Here is a 19,787-nt window from a genome sequence, read left to right as displayed (position 1 = left end):
TTTTTTCAGAGTCAATTTTTAAGCTAGAATGCTCATCTTCGAACTCGATCTGTCTTTTTGTGATACAAAACGAACCTGAAATTCCCAGATCGCTCCCTCAATTCTTTTTCGAGTTATCGTGCGGACAGACAAACAAACAGACAGACAGACTAACAGACAAACAGAATGAAACTTTTCCGGTCAGTGGAGTAATGGGCTTCGCTAATCGCTCAGCCAACAAAAGGAAAGGGCTTTTTGATTATAATACGGAACACTTTCAATTTATTGGCGCTCGAGTCTGGTTTTCCGGAAAATTAAATACATACGTCGCCGCTAACCTTCAGACGGACTTTGAAGACGACAGAATAACTTACGTTTATGGCTGGTCTTGACATTGATTGGTCCGGCTGGGGTTTTTACAACATTGCTCATGCATGAAAGACTACGCCTGATTCAAAACATCAGGCTTTCTTCCGCTTTCTTCTGGGATTTTGTAATAGTTAAAAAGAAGGGAAAATTCATTCGAGGAAATTTATTCGAAAACGGGCAGCTATATAGCAGCTACTGTTCGAAACGTTCAACGCAAGATTTATAGTTAAATAGAAGGGTAAATTCATTGGAGGACGGGCAGCCACGAACTTCCTATATCCGGTTGGTACCACTGTAAACCCGCGCCTGCACCCCTCTGGACTGCCCATTGTTGTTGGCAACTGCACCCGCGTCCGCCCGAGTGCCTCACCGGTACGTAGCCTCGCAGGAGACGGCACTCGGTCCCCTTTCAGGGTAGGACCCCACCGAGCAGAAGGCATTTTTGGAGAAGCGTGGAAACTGTGATTTAAGCAACGGTAGAGAAAGAAAGCCTGATATTTTGAATCAGGCGTAGTCTTTCATGCATGAGCAACGTTGTAAAAACCCCAGCCGGCCCCATCAATGCCAAGACTAGCCGTAAACGTAAGTTATTCTGTCGTCTTCAAAGTCCGTCTGAAGGTTAGCGGCGACGTATGTATATTTTTAATTTTTCGGAAAACCAGACTCGAGCGCCAATAAATTGAAAGTGTTCCGTATTATAATCAAAAAGCCCTTTCCAATGGTATAGAAGAGTGACTCATCGGCTCTGAGTCACTGTTGTATACTATTACCGAAATGTCTGAGTGGCTGGCTGCATGGGTCCGTAATTTATCAGATAAGCACCTCATAACGTTTTGTTATTCGTTAATGTTACACTCGTGTATGTGTTAGCCGATGCATGCATATATTTAATCGTTCATGAAACACATATTTTTTGGAGTAGGGGGGCGTTCTTCGCATCGAAATGAACCGGAAAGTCTGTTCTTTAAATCGGTATAAAAGCTTTGCTTGCGCGATCAGAAACTATTTGTTATATCGAGGTTAAGGTGGAGAGATGATTCAGAGGAGAGCCAGCCGCGCGCAGCGGAGTAAAAATAGTCCCCGTTTGAGTGGTTATATCTATTTATCCAGGACAAGAAGGCCCAAAACGAGCTTCCAACATGGTACAGTGGTCCTTTGGGAATAAAAGAATGATATTGGTAACTGTCTTAACGCAATTTGGCATTTTTGACTTATGACCAGCTGCCACTGTGCACCGTAACCAGCATCGTTTTGTCCTTCAGAAAACCACCGATGACCAAAATCCGTGTTCTGACCCTGGATTTTGGGCCAAGCTAACCTGTGATGCCATCAGTGTGTCTTAAGTCGCCCTAAACAACAGTCCTACCTTTTCTCCAAAAGAAGTTTGTAATTTCAGATAAATTTTGGTCGTGCGTGCTAGGCGTGCACTTAAAAAGCGAAGCGTTACCTTGAGATAAAACCTGTGTGGTCGTTTGGAGTATCTTCAACTTTCATCCACCAATCATACTCCGGTACAGCACTGGTATACCCATAAAACGTAGGCACGTAAGTCGAGGGCTCTTGTTCAGGCCCTGCTTCAAGAAGCAACACCTGAAAGAGGATAAAAAGTTTAGCGGTAGACCAAGGTAGACACAGCAGGACAAATTCATGAGTGCTAAAGATTTTAAAAAGCAGGAAGACAAAAATTATTCAACTACAACTCAAAAGCGATGGACAAATTCTAACAAGGAAGATGTGCGCCAGACCACGTCTCGCGTATCAGGCTTCGCGACATCTCACGGAACACCGTCACGCTGCGACGGGCCTGGCATACATCTGGCTTGCGGCGCCGACGCCCAACTCGAGTAATGAAAAATGTAGACAAAGATATGGGCCTACGGCTGGCCATTTTCGTTTAGCGTGCAGGGTTGTAATTTTTTCGGTTCTTTTTGCCACAAATAACCTCTAGCGCCTCAACAGTATGAGCTAGAGCAAAACAAAGGTCTCTATTATGATGTGTTACCCCTTAAAAAAACTGTATTTTTTGAAAGAAAATCAAAAAACGTTATTATTGGGTTTCATTGTTTTCGATGTTTTTAAAATTAAACTTTTGAGCTAGAATGCTCATCTTTGAACTCGATATGTCTTTTTATGGTGCAAAACGACCCTTAAATCTCAAGTCGCTAGCTCTTTTCGTTCTCGAATTTCGTGTGGATACACAAACACACACACACACAGAAAAAGTTTTTGCCGACCAGACGGAGATTAGGCTTCGCTAATCGCGCAGAATAAATTAATTACTTTTTGGACCATGGCACACTGCATTTTCAGACCAAGTAACAGGATCTAGGACAATTCACCCCATCACGTCCCCCGTCCAAGTCGTCCCATGCCGTTCTAGGTCACGCCCTTTTCAGTCCAGGCTAACTCGTCCTCAAGCCTCACGGAAAATTTAAACTTTTTGACAAAGAAAGGAAAGAATGTATTTTATAGGGAAAAATGGAAAAATTAAAAAAATTAACCTTTCAGTCTATACGGCTATAAGATCGAATTATTGATGATTTTGTGATTGTCAATGCTCCAATGGCGAATGAGCAAAAGCCAGTATAGGTTGCAAAAAACAGAACTCATTTTCATAAAACAGTAATTGAAAAGCTGTCCAATAAATTATCGGTCTATATTTTGAAAATTAAACCGTCTGTTTTACGGCTACCCTTCATCCTATTAACAGGCATAGGCTGCTTACAAGGCTTGGTCCTCTCACCTAGACTATTTTGACCCAACATCTGACTGACCCAAAGTCCATTCACTTCGAGTCTATTCACTCAAGGTCTGTTCATCCTTGATTTTACCTCACTCATACAAATCACCCACAAATACATCAAATCCGAGACTTGCTACCTCCATAATTTATCACAAACAATTGAAAATCAATGTCCCGTGATATTAGCACAGTGTTAACGAAATATCTTATAGCGTCAAGGAGCAAAATATTTGAAAATAGACTATTTTCGCGAATTGGTAAGCAGAAAACATTGAACCAAAAAGTGCTTGATGCAGAACTCGAGAACAGATTGTAAATCACATTTTATCACTTTTGTCACTTACGCTCAAGGACTGAATAATTTTTTTCTGTCCTAAATGTTATCAAATTTTGACACATGAGGATGTTTAAGGCCCATTTACGATCGTTTTTCTTGGTTAATATGAAAATTCCGTAGCATTGGTTTCTGTGGTAGCACTTACGATCTAGCCTTGGCTTAAATAAAATTCTTAGTAAGTATAAACGGCTCGCTTAGTGAGAATCTCCATCGGGATGAAAAATAAAATTTGTGCTAGCCTTTTGGTTAAAATTGATCCTTAAATTTTATGCGGCCTAGGGCGCGAAGTTCGAACTAGCCATTGAGAATGGTGGAAACGCCAAACAAACATGGCGACGGTGGCAAGAATTGTTCTTAAACTCGGAAACATGCGGAAACGATCGAAAATGCCTCTCCGCGAAAACCCCTTACAGTAATGACAAAACCGCCTTCGCTTAAATAAAACCAAATTTATTTTAAATAATCCAAAACGATCGTAAATGGGCCTTTACAGTATCTTTTTTCGGTCCAACCGGCGGCGTAGATAAGATACTCTGAAAATTTCAAGTCTCTAGCCCATCTTCTAGTGGAACAGACAGACACTGTAGCGTGGAAGCTACAGGGAAGTCCTGAGGTGGCTGAGCGCGGGGTAGCTTCAGCCTCTAGACGGGAGATACTCCGAGCGCAAGGCGCATTCGCCCGGTTTGGCCACCATGAGCGCTGAGGCGCGCGGGTTCGCGGGCTGAGGGCGGGGAGGGAGATCTGCTGGGAGCTCGGGAAAGAAGAAAAGCTCTCTTTCGTTTTGCACTGCTGCACGGCTTGGACGGGTTGACAGCCGGTCAGGCTTCGCCACGAGGGTCACCTAAGTCGACACCCGGAGTACTTGATAGTGGCGTGCTTAACACCTTCTGTTTTCCCGGTAAGCCGCAAGCTGTGTGGGCCTCTTAACCTCAACCGTCGCTATAGTCTGTGCTGTCATTGTCATGTGTCCGGCTCTTACTTACAGGGTGTTTGCTGGTAGTTTATACCATGTGTCTAGCCAGAGTGCTACTGAGCGTGATGTCCGGCTAAATGCCTCGGCGTGTCGCCGTCCCGGCGGCGATGAACTGGAGTTGAGATGGGAGTACTGCCACACCACCTCTGCAGACTCTCAAGCCACCTGTTTGTGATATCCATCACCTATATGGATCTCAGAAAGTAAGCACCACTCCGCCTCCGCCGTTTCTCCTCCAAATTAAACAATATGAGTAATGTTCTTGAGCGCTGGGCGCTGTCATATTGTTGTCTGTGCATTTGGCACTCGGTTCAAGTTATGATGTCTACCACTCTGTGACCCCCGTTGAGGTGTTGAGTCTGTATGCTTCACCTCTGGGTCCTCGTGGCTAGAAGTGGCCTAAGGGAAACTTTCTGGAGTCTAGGTTAAGTGTGCCATGTTTCGTGGCACACTCAGGCCCCAGGAGTGACCCTGAACTGCTTTTAGTCACGGGGATCCATGTGTATGTATTTTGGAGATTGTACGGCACAATATGAGTAGATCTATTATGATACTTTGTTTGTTGTATCTATGGAGACCACGAGTCCTCTATTTTGTACTATGTATTTGAATGTCTGCCGTACCCAGCTTGAATTACTGTTTCTCGCCATGTGATTGTTTTTCTCACTTATTAAATTTTATATCATCTTATTAAGTACACACTGCCTAGCTTGAGTTATTTTGAGGAGAGTGTAAACTCTCTGGCGCCCTAACTAAAATTTACTCAGGATGCTCACGCCCTCTCTACCACTTATTAATGCACTGGTGCTGTCGGGCACAACATAAAGCTATAACACACAGACGCGAGGTCGTTTGCATAAGCCTCCTGGAAACCTTTTTTAAACCAGAAGGGCGGGCTAAAACCTTTTTCTTTCTTTTTTCCATTTTTTCCGCAACTTTTTCAGTTTTTTTTCCAGCCTCTAAATCCCAAATTTTCTGTTTCTGGCGCTTAAAATGCATTCATCGCAGTTCGGACCAGTGCGGACATCGTATTAACAATACACATTTGGGTCGCCTCCTACTAGGACTGGCTCCCTTGACTAGTAGCGCCTTGTCAGCTGATATGGAACGCGCGTACTCATACCTGCCAGTCAGCGACCTCGGATAGACGGCTGGCCACAACGGCACCCGCTGACCCACCACCAACCACAATGAAGTCGACCTCTCCTGGTGCTGTAGCCGGAGTTGTAGGTGCGTCGAAGTGAACCGCGCTCATGATGAGCGACAGGAAGGACGCGGCAGCAATGCATTGCGCTGTGGAAATTAAACAAATATGCAAGACGCGTCTGGAGAAAACAATTCAAAGTTTCTGTGTTAAAACATAGCACCAGTTTGAAGGGTGAGCGGTACACTGTTACAAATGGTTGTCAAAGAAACAAGTTGGAAATGAGACAGCTGTTAATAAACAACAAATGTTGTTTTCATTTTACCCCTTGGAAAACTTTTATTATTGCTTTGAGTATTGGCTCATTACAGAAACTACTTGGTATTACTTTGCTGCACCCTGATGAGCCGTTGGACAGCTCACGGATTTTAGCTACGTACTAGTTGAGGACAACTTGAGATGTCGACTGGTATGTCAAACCCGCCGCCGCAAGCGCGTAATTAAAACAAGCAGGCCCGGCCCCTGCTGAATGGAGTTGCCGGTGGAGCGAAGCGGAGCTGGCAACTTCGTTTGGCGGAAGGGCGGGCCTGCTTGTTAGGCCTTTGTCTACAACTTATTGTTCACTATGGCAATTGTTAGCTTACTTTCGTCAAAAAAAAGACCCTCTAGCGCCTTAACGGTTAGAGATAGAGGAAAACGGACGAAATTTTCGCCCCAAAAGATCTCTACTTTCACGGAGTACCCCCCCCTTAGCACATTAAAGAATGTACTTTTATGGGAGAATTTTTGAACCTTGGATACCCCTTTTCACACCCTTAGGGGTGGTTGCCAGGATTTGCCGCAGGCGTTTCGTTCTCTAAGAGTGGACCTTAAGATACCCTGAAAATTTCAAGTGTGTAGCACATCTTCTAGTAGAACAGACAGACAGACAGACACGAGGTCGTTTGCATAAGCCCGCTGGATAGCTTTTTCAAAGCAGAAGGGCGGGCTAAAAAAAAACACACACACAAAAAAGCATTTGACTACCTGTATCGCTACAAACTGAGCCATTCGAATTTCCGCAAACAACCTAATGTAACGCATTCATGCAGGCATTACTTAGTTCAAAAACAATAGATGACTTTTGATCAAATGCTTTTTAACGGGTGGGGGGTATTCGGAATGAAAGTCCAGAGTCTTTTAAGAGCGATGTATTCACATTAAGCGCTGGTCACGGTGTGGCGCCGAGTCAAAGCTGGCGCCTGCTTGTATAGGGTTTTGCGAGGAAGGACACAAAGAAGAAAACGTAAAGGGTTCAAGAAGAACTGAAAGAGGAATGTTATAGGTAGCGACCTAGTCGAGGGGTCTGCCGATAGAATGCGAGTGATTGTGGAGTGTGACTGACTCGACTGAACCACGGACTGGACTTGAACAATATAGTTCTGAAAATTATTAGAGGTCACTGTCACTACACTATTTACTTTCACATCTATATTTTTTTTTAATACAAAATAAAAATATTACAAAGTTTGAATTATTTTGACCAATTGGATCCCTACGAAACGATGCCATCTCACATTTAAAACTAATTTTATAATTTAAATAATAAAATAAATCAGAGGGGACGCTCCAAACGGGGGGCCCTCCAGATGTCTACCTGTTGTAAATCCAAAATAATAGTAATAGTCTTAAATTCACGAACTTTCTTCACACTGCTTTATTTTATGGAAAGGTTTAGTGCAGGAAAGCACCAGCCATAAAAAAGGCGCCAATAACTGCGAGGTTTTCTTTTCACAGGTTGGCACGGTTGGCACTAGTAGTCTACGAGGATAGTCTCTCTGAGAACATTGAGTATTTAAGTCGGCGACCCCATGATGTGATGGTTTTATCAATACCTGCCATGTTGAAGCCGGGCAGACTGCAGTGAAATGACACGTAAAAGGTTTGGAGAGCACTCTATATGTACTGTTTCAGTGCCGGTGCACTGGCAACTCACGCATATCTTCGAATCTTCATCCGCAAATACCCACTTCCATTTGGTGATATGGCATTTTCTCAAGAAGCAGATGTGCACTGAACTGAAGTGAGGGTACTCACTACTTCGTGTCATTGATCATTCGAAAGATGAATAGCGAGAATGTCGGTCACTCAGAGATGGATAAAAGAAGACGTGCAAACTGACAGAACACGTCGCAAAAGAGTTCTTAATATGCATTGGCAAATAAAGCATTCCAGTGAAGCTGAACAGAAGAATGCGGGAACCAAAAAAATGGAAGTCGCCATGCTATAGTGTAGTGATATCCGTTTTGTTGTTCCCCTCATTCTTCTTTTCAGTTTTACCGGAATGCCTCACTAACGCAATCAGAACCTTCGGAAAATTGTCAAAAATGAGAATGCGATAGACGTACAAAAGGTACTCGTAACATTTCAAGATTACACCGATATAATATAATATTCAAAACGAAATTCGGGTATTTGTAAAGAATTTGCTGCTTACTTAGGCAGTATCGCAAAACGTCTACGACGCACGGCTTCAATCAATAAGAATGCGGCAAACAAGCAAGCGGAAAGCCCATATGTTACAGTATAACACCTTTCGCTTCTTCTTTGTTTTATTTGAGCACTCTGACACCGATGCAAGTTGCTGGGTAACTTCAGGAATGGGCCGGCCAGCGACTTTCAGGGTCATCACTTCAAAGTATTCAAAACAGGACTTCCCGTATGGCTTGCTTTAGGATTATTCTGTGATAAGTTTGTCGTTTGATAACGACATACGGACGTCAAACGTAGGACGAACAAACGCCGAAAGTACGACACAGGAACTGCCAAAAAAAAAACAAAAAAAAAAAAACGACAAACCGAGTTATCGTAGGTTTGTCGTTTTTAGTATGGGAATTTTGTCTGTAAAACGACACTTTTCACGCAAAAATAATGACTAACAAACTACTAGGTAGATGTACGCCAGACCACGTCTCGCGTAACAGGATTCGCGATATCTCACGAAACACTGTTGCGCTGCCACGCGCCTGGCATACATACATCTACCTAGGCCTGCGGCGCTGACACCCGAGTCGGGTAGCGCAAAAATGTACACAAAGACACGGGCCGGCCGGCCCGTCAACATCCCGTCACTTCGACTAAGCATGCAGGGTTGTACATTTTTTAGGCCCCCCCAAGGGGGCCTTTCTGCTCGCGTGCGAGTGAATTCTTTTTTTCTTTCCCTCATTCATTAAGGTACCGCGACTTCTGTTGAACAGATTTTAATAAAATTTTATCGAAAAATCAATCCAAAAATTTGATTTCATTTGACTATAGCCTCATTAAAATCCTTCTGGCCAATTTTGAGAAAATTACAGTTAAACATCGAAATTATCACGAAAATCGGCACTTCTAGCATTCTTTCTGTTAATCCCTGCGGCTTACATTTTCACTTAACAGTAAAACATATGAGACAAAAATTCAAGAACGAACATTAAGTCGAACCTGTGACTGAGCGGTCCAGAACCCGACGCCCGAACACGCTTGGCCAAAGCGAATAAAGCATTCCGGTAAAGCTGAAATGGTGAAGAATGCGGGGAACAAGAAAACGGAAGTCACCATGTTTAAGGATAGCGATTTCCGTTTTCCTGTTCCCCGCATTCTTCTGCATTTCAGCTTTACCGGAATGCTTTATTAGCAGTGCGTGCGGGTGTTCCCTCTAGTGCTGCAGCAGGCATGGCTGCGACTTTGGATTACCATCACGCCCCGATCAGAGTGTTGTACTATCTGTGATCTCGTCAAAGGACCACCGCCGTGGGCTGATGATGCCACACGACCTCCGCTACCGTGCTTTACAACGGTTAATGCCTTTTCGGTTGTTCCATTTTGTACAAACACTCACGTTTGTGGTGACAGTCGCAGATGCCTGCTGCAGCACTAGAGGGAACACCCGCACGCCTCCTACCACGAATCCGCTTTGGCCAAGCGTGTTCGGGCGGCGGGTTCTGGACCGCTCAGTCACAGGTTCGACTCCCGTCCGGCCTGCAGTGGTATAAAAATCTAGACACCACTGTCTAAATTTATAGGGTATTGGTCTAGAGCGCTGAGCGGAAGTAGAACAAAAACGGAAGACGGAAAGGCGCCCGCACTCCTCCCCGCCTGCCCTCCACTTCTCCCCGGGCGCTCCCCCACTCCGCCCCGTTTAGGAGAGGGGGTCGGCCCGGGCGCCTTTCCACCTTCCGTTTTTGTTCTTCTACTTCCGCTCAGCGCTCTAGACCAATACCCTATTGATGTCCTGTGCACGCCTGCCGTCCCGTCCCTTTTGTGTCATAAGACGAGCCGCCGGGTCAACATTAGGCAAGGGAATTCTGCGAAGAATTTCCTCTACATTTGGACCGATGACCACCCGTTCCAAGGGCAACTATGGAAAAAAATATATTTTATTATTGTGTATAGGAGTCAGTATTATTTTAAATGAGTAAGAGCTTATCAAGAAATGAGGATGTGTTACATCAATAGTTGCCATAGAATCCAGCACGTTTCCCCTCAAACAACTTTTTAGTAAATTTGAAAGATTGGCGTACTAACTTCCCTTGTGGATATAAAACTGAATATGTTAGGCGACAGACGCCTAAATTTCCTGCAATGACATGTTTGGAGGTTAACTCATTCAAATATATTATAGAAGCTATAGGAGCTTCGAGGAACATATATTTCAGATTTGATTGCCCTTCAACTAAAATAATGCATCTCTACAGGGTAATAGGGTGTTCCAGGCTATCTGAAACGGAAGTGAAAAAGAACACGCTCACTGATTTACCTGTTTCCGTCCGCCCAGTATGAGAAACTTCCATGGTAGTTTGGTCCGATCCGAACCTCTCAAATATGGAGGGGAGGTCGGAACTGATCTGACAGTTTCTCATACCTGAAAGGCGTGATTAGCTCGACCAATCAGAGCCCTTACGGAAACAGAAAGGTCAGTGAGTTTGTTCTTTTCGTACTTCCGTTGTAGATTGTCTGGAACACCCTATTCGGACCACCCAGGATGGTTCGCACAGCTGGGTACGCCGAGCGACGGCGTCGGGAGTATTCCAAAGTATCTCTACAGAAAGCGCCCCAACTCTGCAAGGAAAACCAGAACATCGCAAGGCTGCAACTACGTATGGAATATACCGTCAAAGTGTCATATTCCGGACAAATTTGACCGTTTTTCCTCAATATTTCTAAAACCGGTAGGGGTATGAAAAATAACCGCGGATTCTAGAAACTAGGCGCCAAGATACATATTTTCCATCTGGAGAGGAAATTTTCTTTGCGCCAGTTCACCTGCACAAGCCTCTGAAACCCCGCCCGGATTTAAACCCGAAACCGGGGCAAACCGGACAGTCCCTATTTTTGCTATTAAATGGCAGTAGAACAGGTCGATATGCCAACACTGCACTGCAGCTGCGTGCCAGTATACACCAACTTAACCCGTAACCGCGGACCCAGAGTGATATTGAAATTTTCGAGGCAAAATTGGTCCATTTCAGAAGTTAAGCAACTTCTGCAGAAGTCAGTGCTATTTTGGTAGAAGGACACTGGTTTCGCAAAATACGCCATAAGAATGTGTACAACAATCTTTACCTCACAGGACTTTGTCAAAATTGAAAATTTTGTGCATTTTTAACTAAGATTTGTAGCTGACAGATCGAGTGAAATACCGTACAATCAATATTACGCGCAAAAGTCCGCAGGATATTAAAAAGTTTCGACTCCAGCGTAGTGACGTTAAAGCTGTATCTAGTGACCGTGGCTTAGCATAGGTGCTATTGGTGCTATGCGGCACACGCATTGAAGTACCGCTTCACAGTGTGTGCACTGGTCGGGTCCTATTATTCAACCCTCGTAACACATAACTGTCGTACGACAGTCGGACAACAGTAGAACAAGCTGGGCCCGCTCTTCCGCCAAACCAAGTTGCCAGCTCCGCTTCGCTCCACCGGCAACTCGGTTCGGCAGGGAGCGGGCCCAGCTTGGCCTGCCGGCGGCGTTTGGGACGGGCCTTCGGCCCGTCCCTTCTGAATTTTTATGGTGTAATACATCTTCGATCCGAAAACGGGCCTTCGGGCCGTTTGAGTGACGGCTCGCTTCGTACCATCTTTTTGCCAGGTACCTTTTCTGTCTGCTTCGTAAGTAAAACTCAACAAACGAAGTATTCTTTTCATACGCTGAACATCTTTGGCTGTGTGGGCCGCAGTTTGTGGATACATCCAAGTTATGCCGAAATTTTAAGTTATTGATGTTAGCTTATGAATCCGATAAGACACCTATGAAAATGTACATAAGACTAGACCTAGAAGTTAAATATACTTCCAGGCATACTCTGAATGACACAGAACGTGTTCAAACAACAAAAAACTAAATGTGTTTTTTTTTGTGGTTTTTTGCATGAAAGTGTACACGTTTTATTAATGATGTGCCACCATAAAATAAGCCCACTCTTCTGCTTAGAAGAAAATTTTGAACCGGCCGCATACTTCTCAGACAGAAGTGTACTTCTGAAAAAATAAAAATATTTCTGTTTTGGCCATTTTGGTGAGAGAAACTCCATCTATCGCCTAAACGGTGAGAGATAGAGCCAAGCGGACGAAATTTTAACCCACAGGACTCTATTTTCACAAGTTACCCCCTAGGAAACCATCAAATATCTTCTAAACTTAATATATTGTTTCGGGGTCACTTTTGTCAGAAAAACTCCCTCTAGCGCCGAAACGGTGAGAGATAGAGCCAGACGGACGAAATTTTAGCCCATAGGGTTCTACTCTCCCAAGGTTACCCCGTAGGAAACCATCAAATATTTTCTAAGCTTAATCTATTGTTTTGGGGCCACTTTTGTCAGAAAAACTCCCTCTAGCGCCTAAACGGTGAGAGATAGAGCGAAACGGACGAAATTTTAGCCCAAAAGGGCTCTACTTTCACGAGTTACCCCTTAGGAGACAATAAATAAATATTTTTTTCCCACTTCTCGGACCAACCCCTATTTCTTTGTTACCCCCTCAGACCCACTCAGGGGTGGTTGCAAGGATTTGCACCAACCGTTTCGTTGTCCAGAAGTGACAACAATAATACCCTGAAAATTTCAGACCTCTAGCTCACGTCTTTCTTGGGGAACGGACAGACGGACAGACAGACAGACACAGAGGCGATGGCATAAGCCCGCTTATTGGCTGAGCGATAGCGAAGCCTATTACTCCAGTGATGATCAAAAAGTTTCGCGTCTGTCTGTGTGTGTCTGTCTGTCTGTTTATCTGTACGCACGATAACTCGAGAACGAATTGAGCTAGCGACCTGGGATTTTCAGGGTCGTTTTGTATCATCAAAAGACAGATCGAGTTCGAAGAAGAGCATCCTAGCTCAAAAATTGGATTTTAAAAAAATTGAAAACCACAGGTCCCCAAAATGACATTTTTTAAAGATTTTTTTAAATGTTTTCTTAGGGGTAACTCATCAAAGTAGAGCCCTTTGGGCGAAAATTTCATCCGTTTGGCTCTATCTCTAACCGTAGAGGCGCTAGAGGGTGTTTTTGACGAAAATAAGCGAAAAAATGTACAACCCTGCATGCTTAGTCAAAGTGACGGGCCGTTGACAGGCCGGAGGCCCGTATCTTTGGGTACACTTTTGCACTACCCGACTCGGGTGTCAGCGCCGCAGGCCTAGGTAGATGCATGCCAGGCGCGTCGCAGCGTAACAGTGTTTCGTGAGATATCGCGAAGCCTGTTACGCGAGACGTGGTCTGGCGTACATCTACCTAGTATAGCTTTTAAGCAAAAGAGCGGGCTAAAAACAGTAAACAAATGCGAAAGAGACAGATCGTTCCACCATTATTAAATAGATACTCACAGTGGCGCTGGTATAGAGCATTTCTGTTGGCTTGAATGATTTATCGGGTGCTCCACCCCCCTTCTGTAGTCCCGTTTCTGGTAATAAAGCATTCCGGTAAAGCTGAAATGCAGAAGAATGTAGGGAACAAGAAAACGGGAGTCGCCACGTTGAAGCACGTTGAAGCATGGCGATTTCCGTTTTCTTCTTCCCCGCATTCTTCTGCATTTAAGCTTTACCGGAATGCTTTATTGCCGACAGCATAGGACTTTGCAGTGTTTCGCATGGTTGTCCAAGACAGTGGGAGATAAGGTTACAGCTTAAACTGCTGTTAAATTGGGGTTAAGCAAAGCGTTTTAGTTAAATAAGAGTTAACCTTCCACCACTTGGTACCACTTCGGGCTGCTCCTTTTTCCTTGTTAAGAACTTCAGCTAGACGATCATGCATCTTTTGCATTGCCTTGTTGGCATGCTTACCCTGAATGCGACCAACTGCATAATTTTTATGCCTCAGCATAAAATTCACCATAGCTATTTTAGGCGCATGCGTGATTGGAGGTAACTTTAATGCAGAAGTGGTTTTTCCTGTCTTGGATTTATGAGGAGGCGAATGATCGTCATCTTCATCTCTGGTCCGCAGCTTTTGTGACTTCAGTAATAGGGTATTTCGGGTAAGCGGAGCGGCGGAAACGGAACCGGCCAGCTGGTTGCATCTCTGCTGCTGATGCGAGGGGGAGAGGGAGAGGCGGCGGGGCGGCGCAGAGTCTACTGCGCATGTGCAGTTCGCAGGCTGAGACGGATCCAGCAGCCGCTCGGCCGTTCCGTTTCCGCTGCTTCGCTTACCCGAAATACCCTATTGAGGCATCCTTGGAACCAAAATAAAAACAGAATGTAGACAATGTAGACTGATATTGCAAAAGCAGCAGTATTTGAGGTTGGCAACCAACGAATATTTTTGGCTGAGCGATTAGCGAAGCCTATTATACTCCACTGATGATGAAAAAGTTTCGCGTCTGTTTGTCTGTCTGTCTATTTGTCTGTACGCACGATAACTCGAGAACGAATTGAGCTAGCGGCCTGGGATTTTCAGGGTCGTTTTGTATCATAAAAAGATAGATTGAGTTCGAAGAAGAGCATCCCAGCTCGAAAATTGGATTTAAAAAAAATCAAAAACCACAGGTCCCCAAAATGACGTTTTTTAAAATATTTTATTTTATTGTTTCTTAAGGGGTTACTCTTTGGCTCGCTCGCTTGTTTGTTCGTTCTCCCGCTCGCTCGCTTCCGATTCGCTTCGCTGCCCGGTTCGCTCGCTCCGTTGCGTTCTCTACCCTGCTCTCCAGAAGCCCTTCAGCAGGGCTATCAAGGGGCTCGCTCGGCCGAGGGACCCCGGGGCGCGTCGTCTAGACGGGGCTAGACGGGGTTCCGTTCCACTCGTTCCCTTTGTTCTCCCCGACGCGCTGTTGCCAGATTGTCTCCCCCCCACTCCTCCGGCACTGGCCGCATGACGAGACCGGCTCCCCCAGCCGCGCTTACTGCTGTGTTGTGATTTTTGTCTTCCGGCTTTCGTGAGGTTTGAATCGGTAAAATTTGATCTGTCTTCGACTGCTCTTTGTCTGCCACACTGTCCTCTCTTACTTTGTCATGGGTACGCATGAATCTCTTCTTTCATTTGTAACCAACGCGATTGTGCCTGTGCACTGTCATTCAATCTAAACTTTTCCTCAGCCTTTCTATCACTTGCCATACCATAACCTTATTTTTCTTGTTTAGTGTATGATTACTTCAATGGGCGTCCACACGACGTTATCATGGAGCATCGGAGAAGAGTCAGGAGGCAGATTCATTTGCGAGTACGTCTTCGGGACGCCCACGACCCGCTTGACATTAGCACTGAAGCCTTTGTGGAGCTGTACAGGATGCCCCAGGACATCTTCCTGGAGTTGTTGGAGTTACAGACTCCGTTTGTTCGTCATCGCACTGGGCCCCTGGCAATTCCTCTCTACTTAAGAGTAAGTGTGAGATATTGTTAGAAAATCTTCTTGGATTTCACAGACGACAGCTTATACCTATCTACCCTTAACAGCTGTTTGATGTCATTAAACTGGATACTGAGTTCTCTGTGAATTCCTAGTGTCAGAGTAATCCTTGGGAAATCTCAACAAATTTTTAACAGTTATTGCCGCTCTTGTGTGCACTTACCGTCTTTGCCACTGGTGGCTACCAGGAACATGTGGGAACAAGCATGCACCACCCCATGTCTCAAGCTAGTGTTAGCTATGCTGTTGAAGAAATAACAGCTGCCCTAAACCATCCCCTTGTCCTTACAAGATTTATACATTTTCCTGCCACTCATGCTGAGCGAGTTGCTACGATGGAAAAGTAAGTGCTGAAAGCCTCATTATGTTCATTAGGGCTTGTAAATATTAATGCTATTAATCTATTGTTAAACTTCATTCAAATTTATACATCATCTTCACATATGTCATACAGGCTTACTGCTACTTGTTGGTGTGGTATAGTTGGAATTAATTTTTGCTCTTTTCTATAGGAATGCCCGCAGGGGCCTACTAGGTGTCCTGGGATTAGTTGATGGTACCATCATTCACATCACTCCACCCCCAAGACCAAATCAGCATTATTATTCAAGAAAAGGTTTTACTTCACTGAATGATATGATTGTAAGGCTCTTTATTTTTTTGTTGGGTTTTGTTGATTTTGGTTCAAACCATGTTGACTCAGTTTACTTTTATAGGTATGTGATGTTGATTTAAATAATCTTACTGTCAATGCGCGGTATCCTGGATCTTCTCATGATTCCTATGTTTACAATAATTCAGCACTGCCAGATGTCATGCGGACAGCATTTCGTGAAAGTCACTGTTGGCTACTAGGTTAGTTCATTGATTAGATTAATCTAATATAGTACATGAGTTGCCACATCTCTCTTACTTTTATTTTTGCAGGAGATTCAGGCTATCCCCTGCAACCATGGCTGATGACGCCATTGCCAGGGGCTCCTGAAGGTACACCTGAGTACCACTATACCCAGCTGCATGGAAAAGTAAGGAATGCTGTGGAACGGTGCATTGGTGTACTGAAGGCTAGATGGCGTTGCATTTGCAATGACAATGCTGTTCCATATCGACCTACGAAAAGTGGTCTGATTATAAATGCTTGTGTTGTCCTCCACAACATTCTCACACGCATGAGGCTTCCTGTTCCCATAAACTATCATCAATTTCAAGATGAACCTGATCCTGACAATGTAGTTGACCCTGATGATGTGATTCAGCATCTAGATAATGCAGAAGCAGTCCAAGCGGACCTTGTTGCCCATGCCAACTGGTACAGGAATCGCCACTGAAGTTCTTTATCATTTTTTAGCCCGCCCTTCTGCTTTGAAAAAGCTATCCAGCGGGCTTATGCAAACGACCTCGTGTGTGTCTGTGTGTCTGTCTGTTCCACAAGAAGGAGATGTGCTAGAGACTTCAAATTTTCAGGGGATCTCAAGGTTCACTCCCACAAAACCAAACGCCTACGGCAAATCCTGTCAGCCACCCCTAAGAGGCTTAAAGGGGGTATCAAAGAAAACAGGAAAGGCCCTAAAAGTTGGAAAAAAATATTTTTTTAAGAATCTCCTAAGGGGTAACTTGCGAAAGTAGAGCCCTTTGGGCGAAAATTTCGTCCGTTTTGCTCTATCTCTCACCGTTTGGGCGCCAGAGTGAGTTTCTCTCACAAAAGTGGCCCAAAAATAAATTTATTAATTTTCGAAAATATTGGATGATCTCCGAAGGGGTAACTCGTCAAAGTAGAGCCCTTTGGGCAAAAATTTCGTCCGTTTCGCTCTATCTCTAACTGTTTAGGCGCTAGAGGGTCTTTTTTGACGAAAATAAGCTAAAAATTGCCATAGTGAACAATAAGTTGTAGAAAAAGGCCTAAAAACCGCAAAATAACCACAAAAAACGTTTTCTAAGCAGAAGGGTGGGTTGTAGTCGCGGTGCTTCACCGTTACATCCCTTTCTCGTGTCTACGGGGCAAATTTTAAGGACGACGGGCTTTGCGGGCCGAAGGCCCGTTACATCATTTGATTATGTTCTTCAGCAAATCGCGTGACAGAAATGGTCGGGCCGCAGGCCCGACCATCGCCGCCGGCAGGCCAAGCAGGCCCGGCCCCTGCCGAACGGAGTTGCCGGCGGAGCAAAGCGGAGCTGGCAACTTCGTTTGGCGGAAGGGCGGGCCTGCTTGTTGTTAATTATCTTTTTTTAGGTTCATCTTTTATCACAGCAGGTGTCATGTATTTTATTTATGTTTTCGATTGTTCAGGAACAAGTGTGTTCCTTAGCTCAACTTAGTAGAATGCCATGCATTGTTGCGTGAATATATCATTTCATTGATCAAAAAGTTTGCATTTTTATTTTTAGTTAAATTTGTTACCAATCCTTGCTTTATTGCGGCCATGCTAGTTGTGTGTTAGGCTTCCCTTCTGCTTTGAAAATGCTCGCAAAAGACCTGGTGTCCACCCTACAACAGGTAAAGACTTTTTTGTGTGTGGTAATTTAATTAATCTAAAGTGACTAGCTTGCTTACCTATATCAATTTATTTAACCTTGCTCTACATATGTCAGTGTTTTGGTGTAACTAAAGTTTCAGCTAGTTATGGTGATTGCAACTTTCCTTCAAATTTGGTTTAAAATTATAATTGGAAAAATAGTTTTAGATAAAGCTAGATATTCTAATATTTTCCAATTGCTCTGAAAGTTATTAAACTGTTTGAATTTCAATGAAGGAAGTAGTTTGTTCAGTTCACCATTTTAATTCTTCCCTATAATTTAGTTATAGTCTAAACGATAGGATTGTCACTTCTTTGTTTTTAGTATTGTTTAAACTCAGCCAAAGTACATTTTTAAAGTTTGGTTTAGTGTTGTTCATTCATGACCAGTTGCTCTTCTTAAAGTGCATTTGCTCACTGTATTGCAAGGTATTGTGTTAAGGCCAAGGAACTAAACATTCACACATTATGTTCGGAAAACCTTATTTTCATATTTGTACAAATTGGTCTGTTTGTAGGAATCCTAATTCTTTGAAGAAGCTGTCATCCCTAGTTGATCTTAAACTTGGACATTTTTTATTGACTAAACCCATATGCTAAGCTTTTCCGTATGAGTTCCAAATGTGTATTGATTATTCAACTTTTTTTATGGCATTAAGCTTTGCCCTGTTTAAGTAATTTTTGAATAAAAATTATTCTAATAAATTACTCTTCTTCATGCCAACCATGCTAATCCCCCATGCTAATCATGGTGTCCTTTATGTTCCTTGTAAATAAAACGGATAAGCACCACAGTAGATTGATAAGTTGTGTTAACCTGGCTCATAGATTGTTCTGATTCAGGGCAGAAAGAGAAAGGACTAGTTGACAGTGACTACGACACATCTTGGAAATTGAAGATGAATTTTTTTACTTCGTAAAGCAAAGGACACCATAATTTTTATTTCTTGAAATAGTGAACTGCTCTTTTTGATTAAGGTACTCAGACCTTTAGAAACTAAGTTACTAGAACAATATGAATTATGGTGTCAAATTAAGTTTCTCAATGTTGAGTTTTTTATTTCAGTAACATTTTTGGTGCTTTTAGAATAGCATGCAAGTGTAGACCTTTCCCAAGCTTAGTCTGCCTACATAATTTCATATTGTTAACAAGGCATATCTTAGACCCAAAGGGAACATTACCCAAATTCTTAGTGTGATAATTGATGTCGGAGAATGAATGAGACACCCGTTTAGCTTCCAAATTTGATGGGAAATTTAGGATTGGGATTAGCATGGTTGGCAAGGAATAAGAGTTATTAGTTGGAATAGTTTTTTATTCAAAGAATATTTTAAACATGGCAAGGCTTAATGCCATCAAAATTGTCAAATAAAAAAATATCTGAAACATGGCAAAACTTAATGCCATCAGAAATGTCGAATAATCAAAACACATCTGAAATTCATACGGCAAAGCTTGGCATATAAACAACTAAGTCAAAATAAATATAAATTACTTAGGAAAATGTCGAGAATAAACACATTGCTAGTGCCCTGAACAGTATCAATTAACTAAGCCTAGAGAGTGCCTCGACACTCTCTGCAAATCTTTTAATTATTTCATCCAGGGCACTAGTGTCCAGGTCAAATGCTATGGGTAATGAGTGCACAGTGGCTGTTAAAAGATTAATGGCGTCAGTGAGGTCCTCCTGAAACAGAGGAAATAATTAGTAAAGTAGCGTGACCATTAATGGGTCGTCCGTTTGGCTCTTTCTCTAACCGTTTAGGCGCTAGAGCGTCTTTTTTGACGAAAATTGGCTTAAAATTGCATTAGTGAGCAATAAGTTGTAGAAGAAGGCCCAAAACCTCAAAAGCGGAAAGAGACTCCCCCCCCCC

General features: G+C 43.5%; 2 protein-coding genes across 3 annotated transcripts in view; one reads left to right on the top strand and one right to left on the bottom strand.

The window, feature by feature from the left end:
* The window catches only part of LOC113214370 (glucose dehydrogenase [FAD, quinone]-like), a 40,748-nt gene extending 33,168 nt beyond the window's left edge, over nucleotides 1–7,580 (bottom strand). For both annotated transcript variants that reach the window (XM_026433708.2, XM_052270035.1), the window contains exons 1-3: nucleotides 7,420–7,580; nucleotides 5,525–5,694; nucleotides 1,796–1,938 (exon numbers count right to left, since the gene is read on the bottom strand). In XM_026433708.2, the coding sequence (XP_026289493.1) occupies nucleotides 1,796–1,938; nucleotides 5,525–5,694; nucleotides 7,420–7,426 (320 nt within the window). In that variant the 5' untranslated portion in view covers nucleotides 7,427–7,580. The remainder of the gene's footprint in view (nucleotides 1–1,795; nucleotides 1,939–5,524; nucleotides 5,695–7,419) is intronic.
* A 7,374-nt stretch (nucleotides 7,581–14,954) lies between these two features.
* On the top strand, nucleotides 14,955–18,512 carry LOC127749945 (putative nuclease HARBI1). The gene is made up of 5 exons (XM_052270069.1): nucleotides 14,955–15,742; nucleotides 15,912–16,041; nucleotides 16,116–16,254; nucleotides 16,327–16,708; nucleotides 18,431–18,512. Exons 1-5 carry the CDS (start codon nucleotides 15,606–15,608, stop codon nucleotides 18,510–18,512), a joined length of 870 nt encoding a protein of 289 aa, XP_052126029.1. The 5' UTR covers nucleotides 14,955–15,605.
* Nucleotides 18,513–19,787: the final 1,275 nt, after the last annotated feature.

Source organism: Frankliniella occidentalis, unplaced genomic scaffold (assembly GCF_000697945.3).
Source record: "Frankliniella occidentalis isolate FOCC.00 unplaced genomic scaffold, Focc_3.1 Scaffold108, whole genome shotgun sequence".
Taxonomy (NCBI): domain Eukaryota; kingdom Metazoa; phylum Arthropoda; class Insecta; order Thysanoptera; family Thripidae; genus Frankliniella; species Frankliniella occidentalis.
Note: the sequence above shows the minus strand (reverse complement) of the source record. Positions and strands in the feature narration are given on the sequence as shown.

Excerpts from the sequence above, each read along its gene's own strand:
- LOC127749945 (XM_052270069.1), top strand. The coding sequence starts at position 15,606 with ATGCACCACCCCATGTCTCAAGCTAGTGTTAGCTATGCTGTTGAAGAA. Across the intron at positions 16,042-16,115 it reads CTTCACTGAATGATATGATT|GTATGTGATGTTGATTTAAA; the intron begins GTAAGGCTCTTT and ends TTACTTTTATAG. Across the intron at positions 16,709-18,430 it reads CTTGTTGCCCATGCCAACTG|GAATCCTAATTCTTTGAAGA; the intron begins GTACAGGAATCG and ends GTCTGTTTGTAG.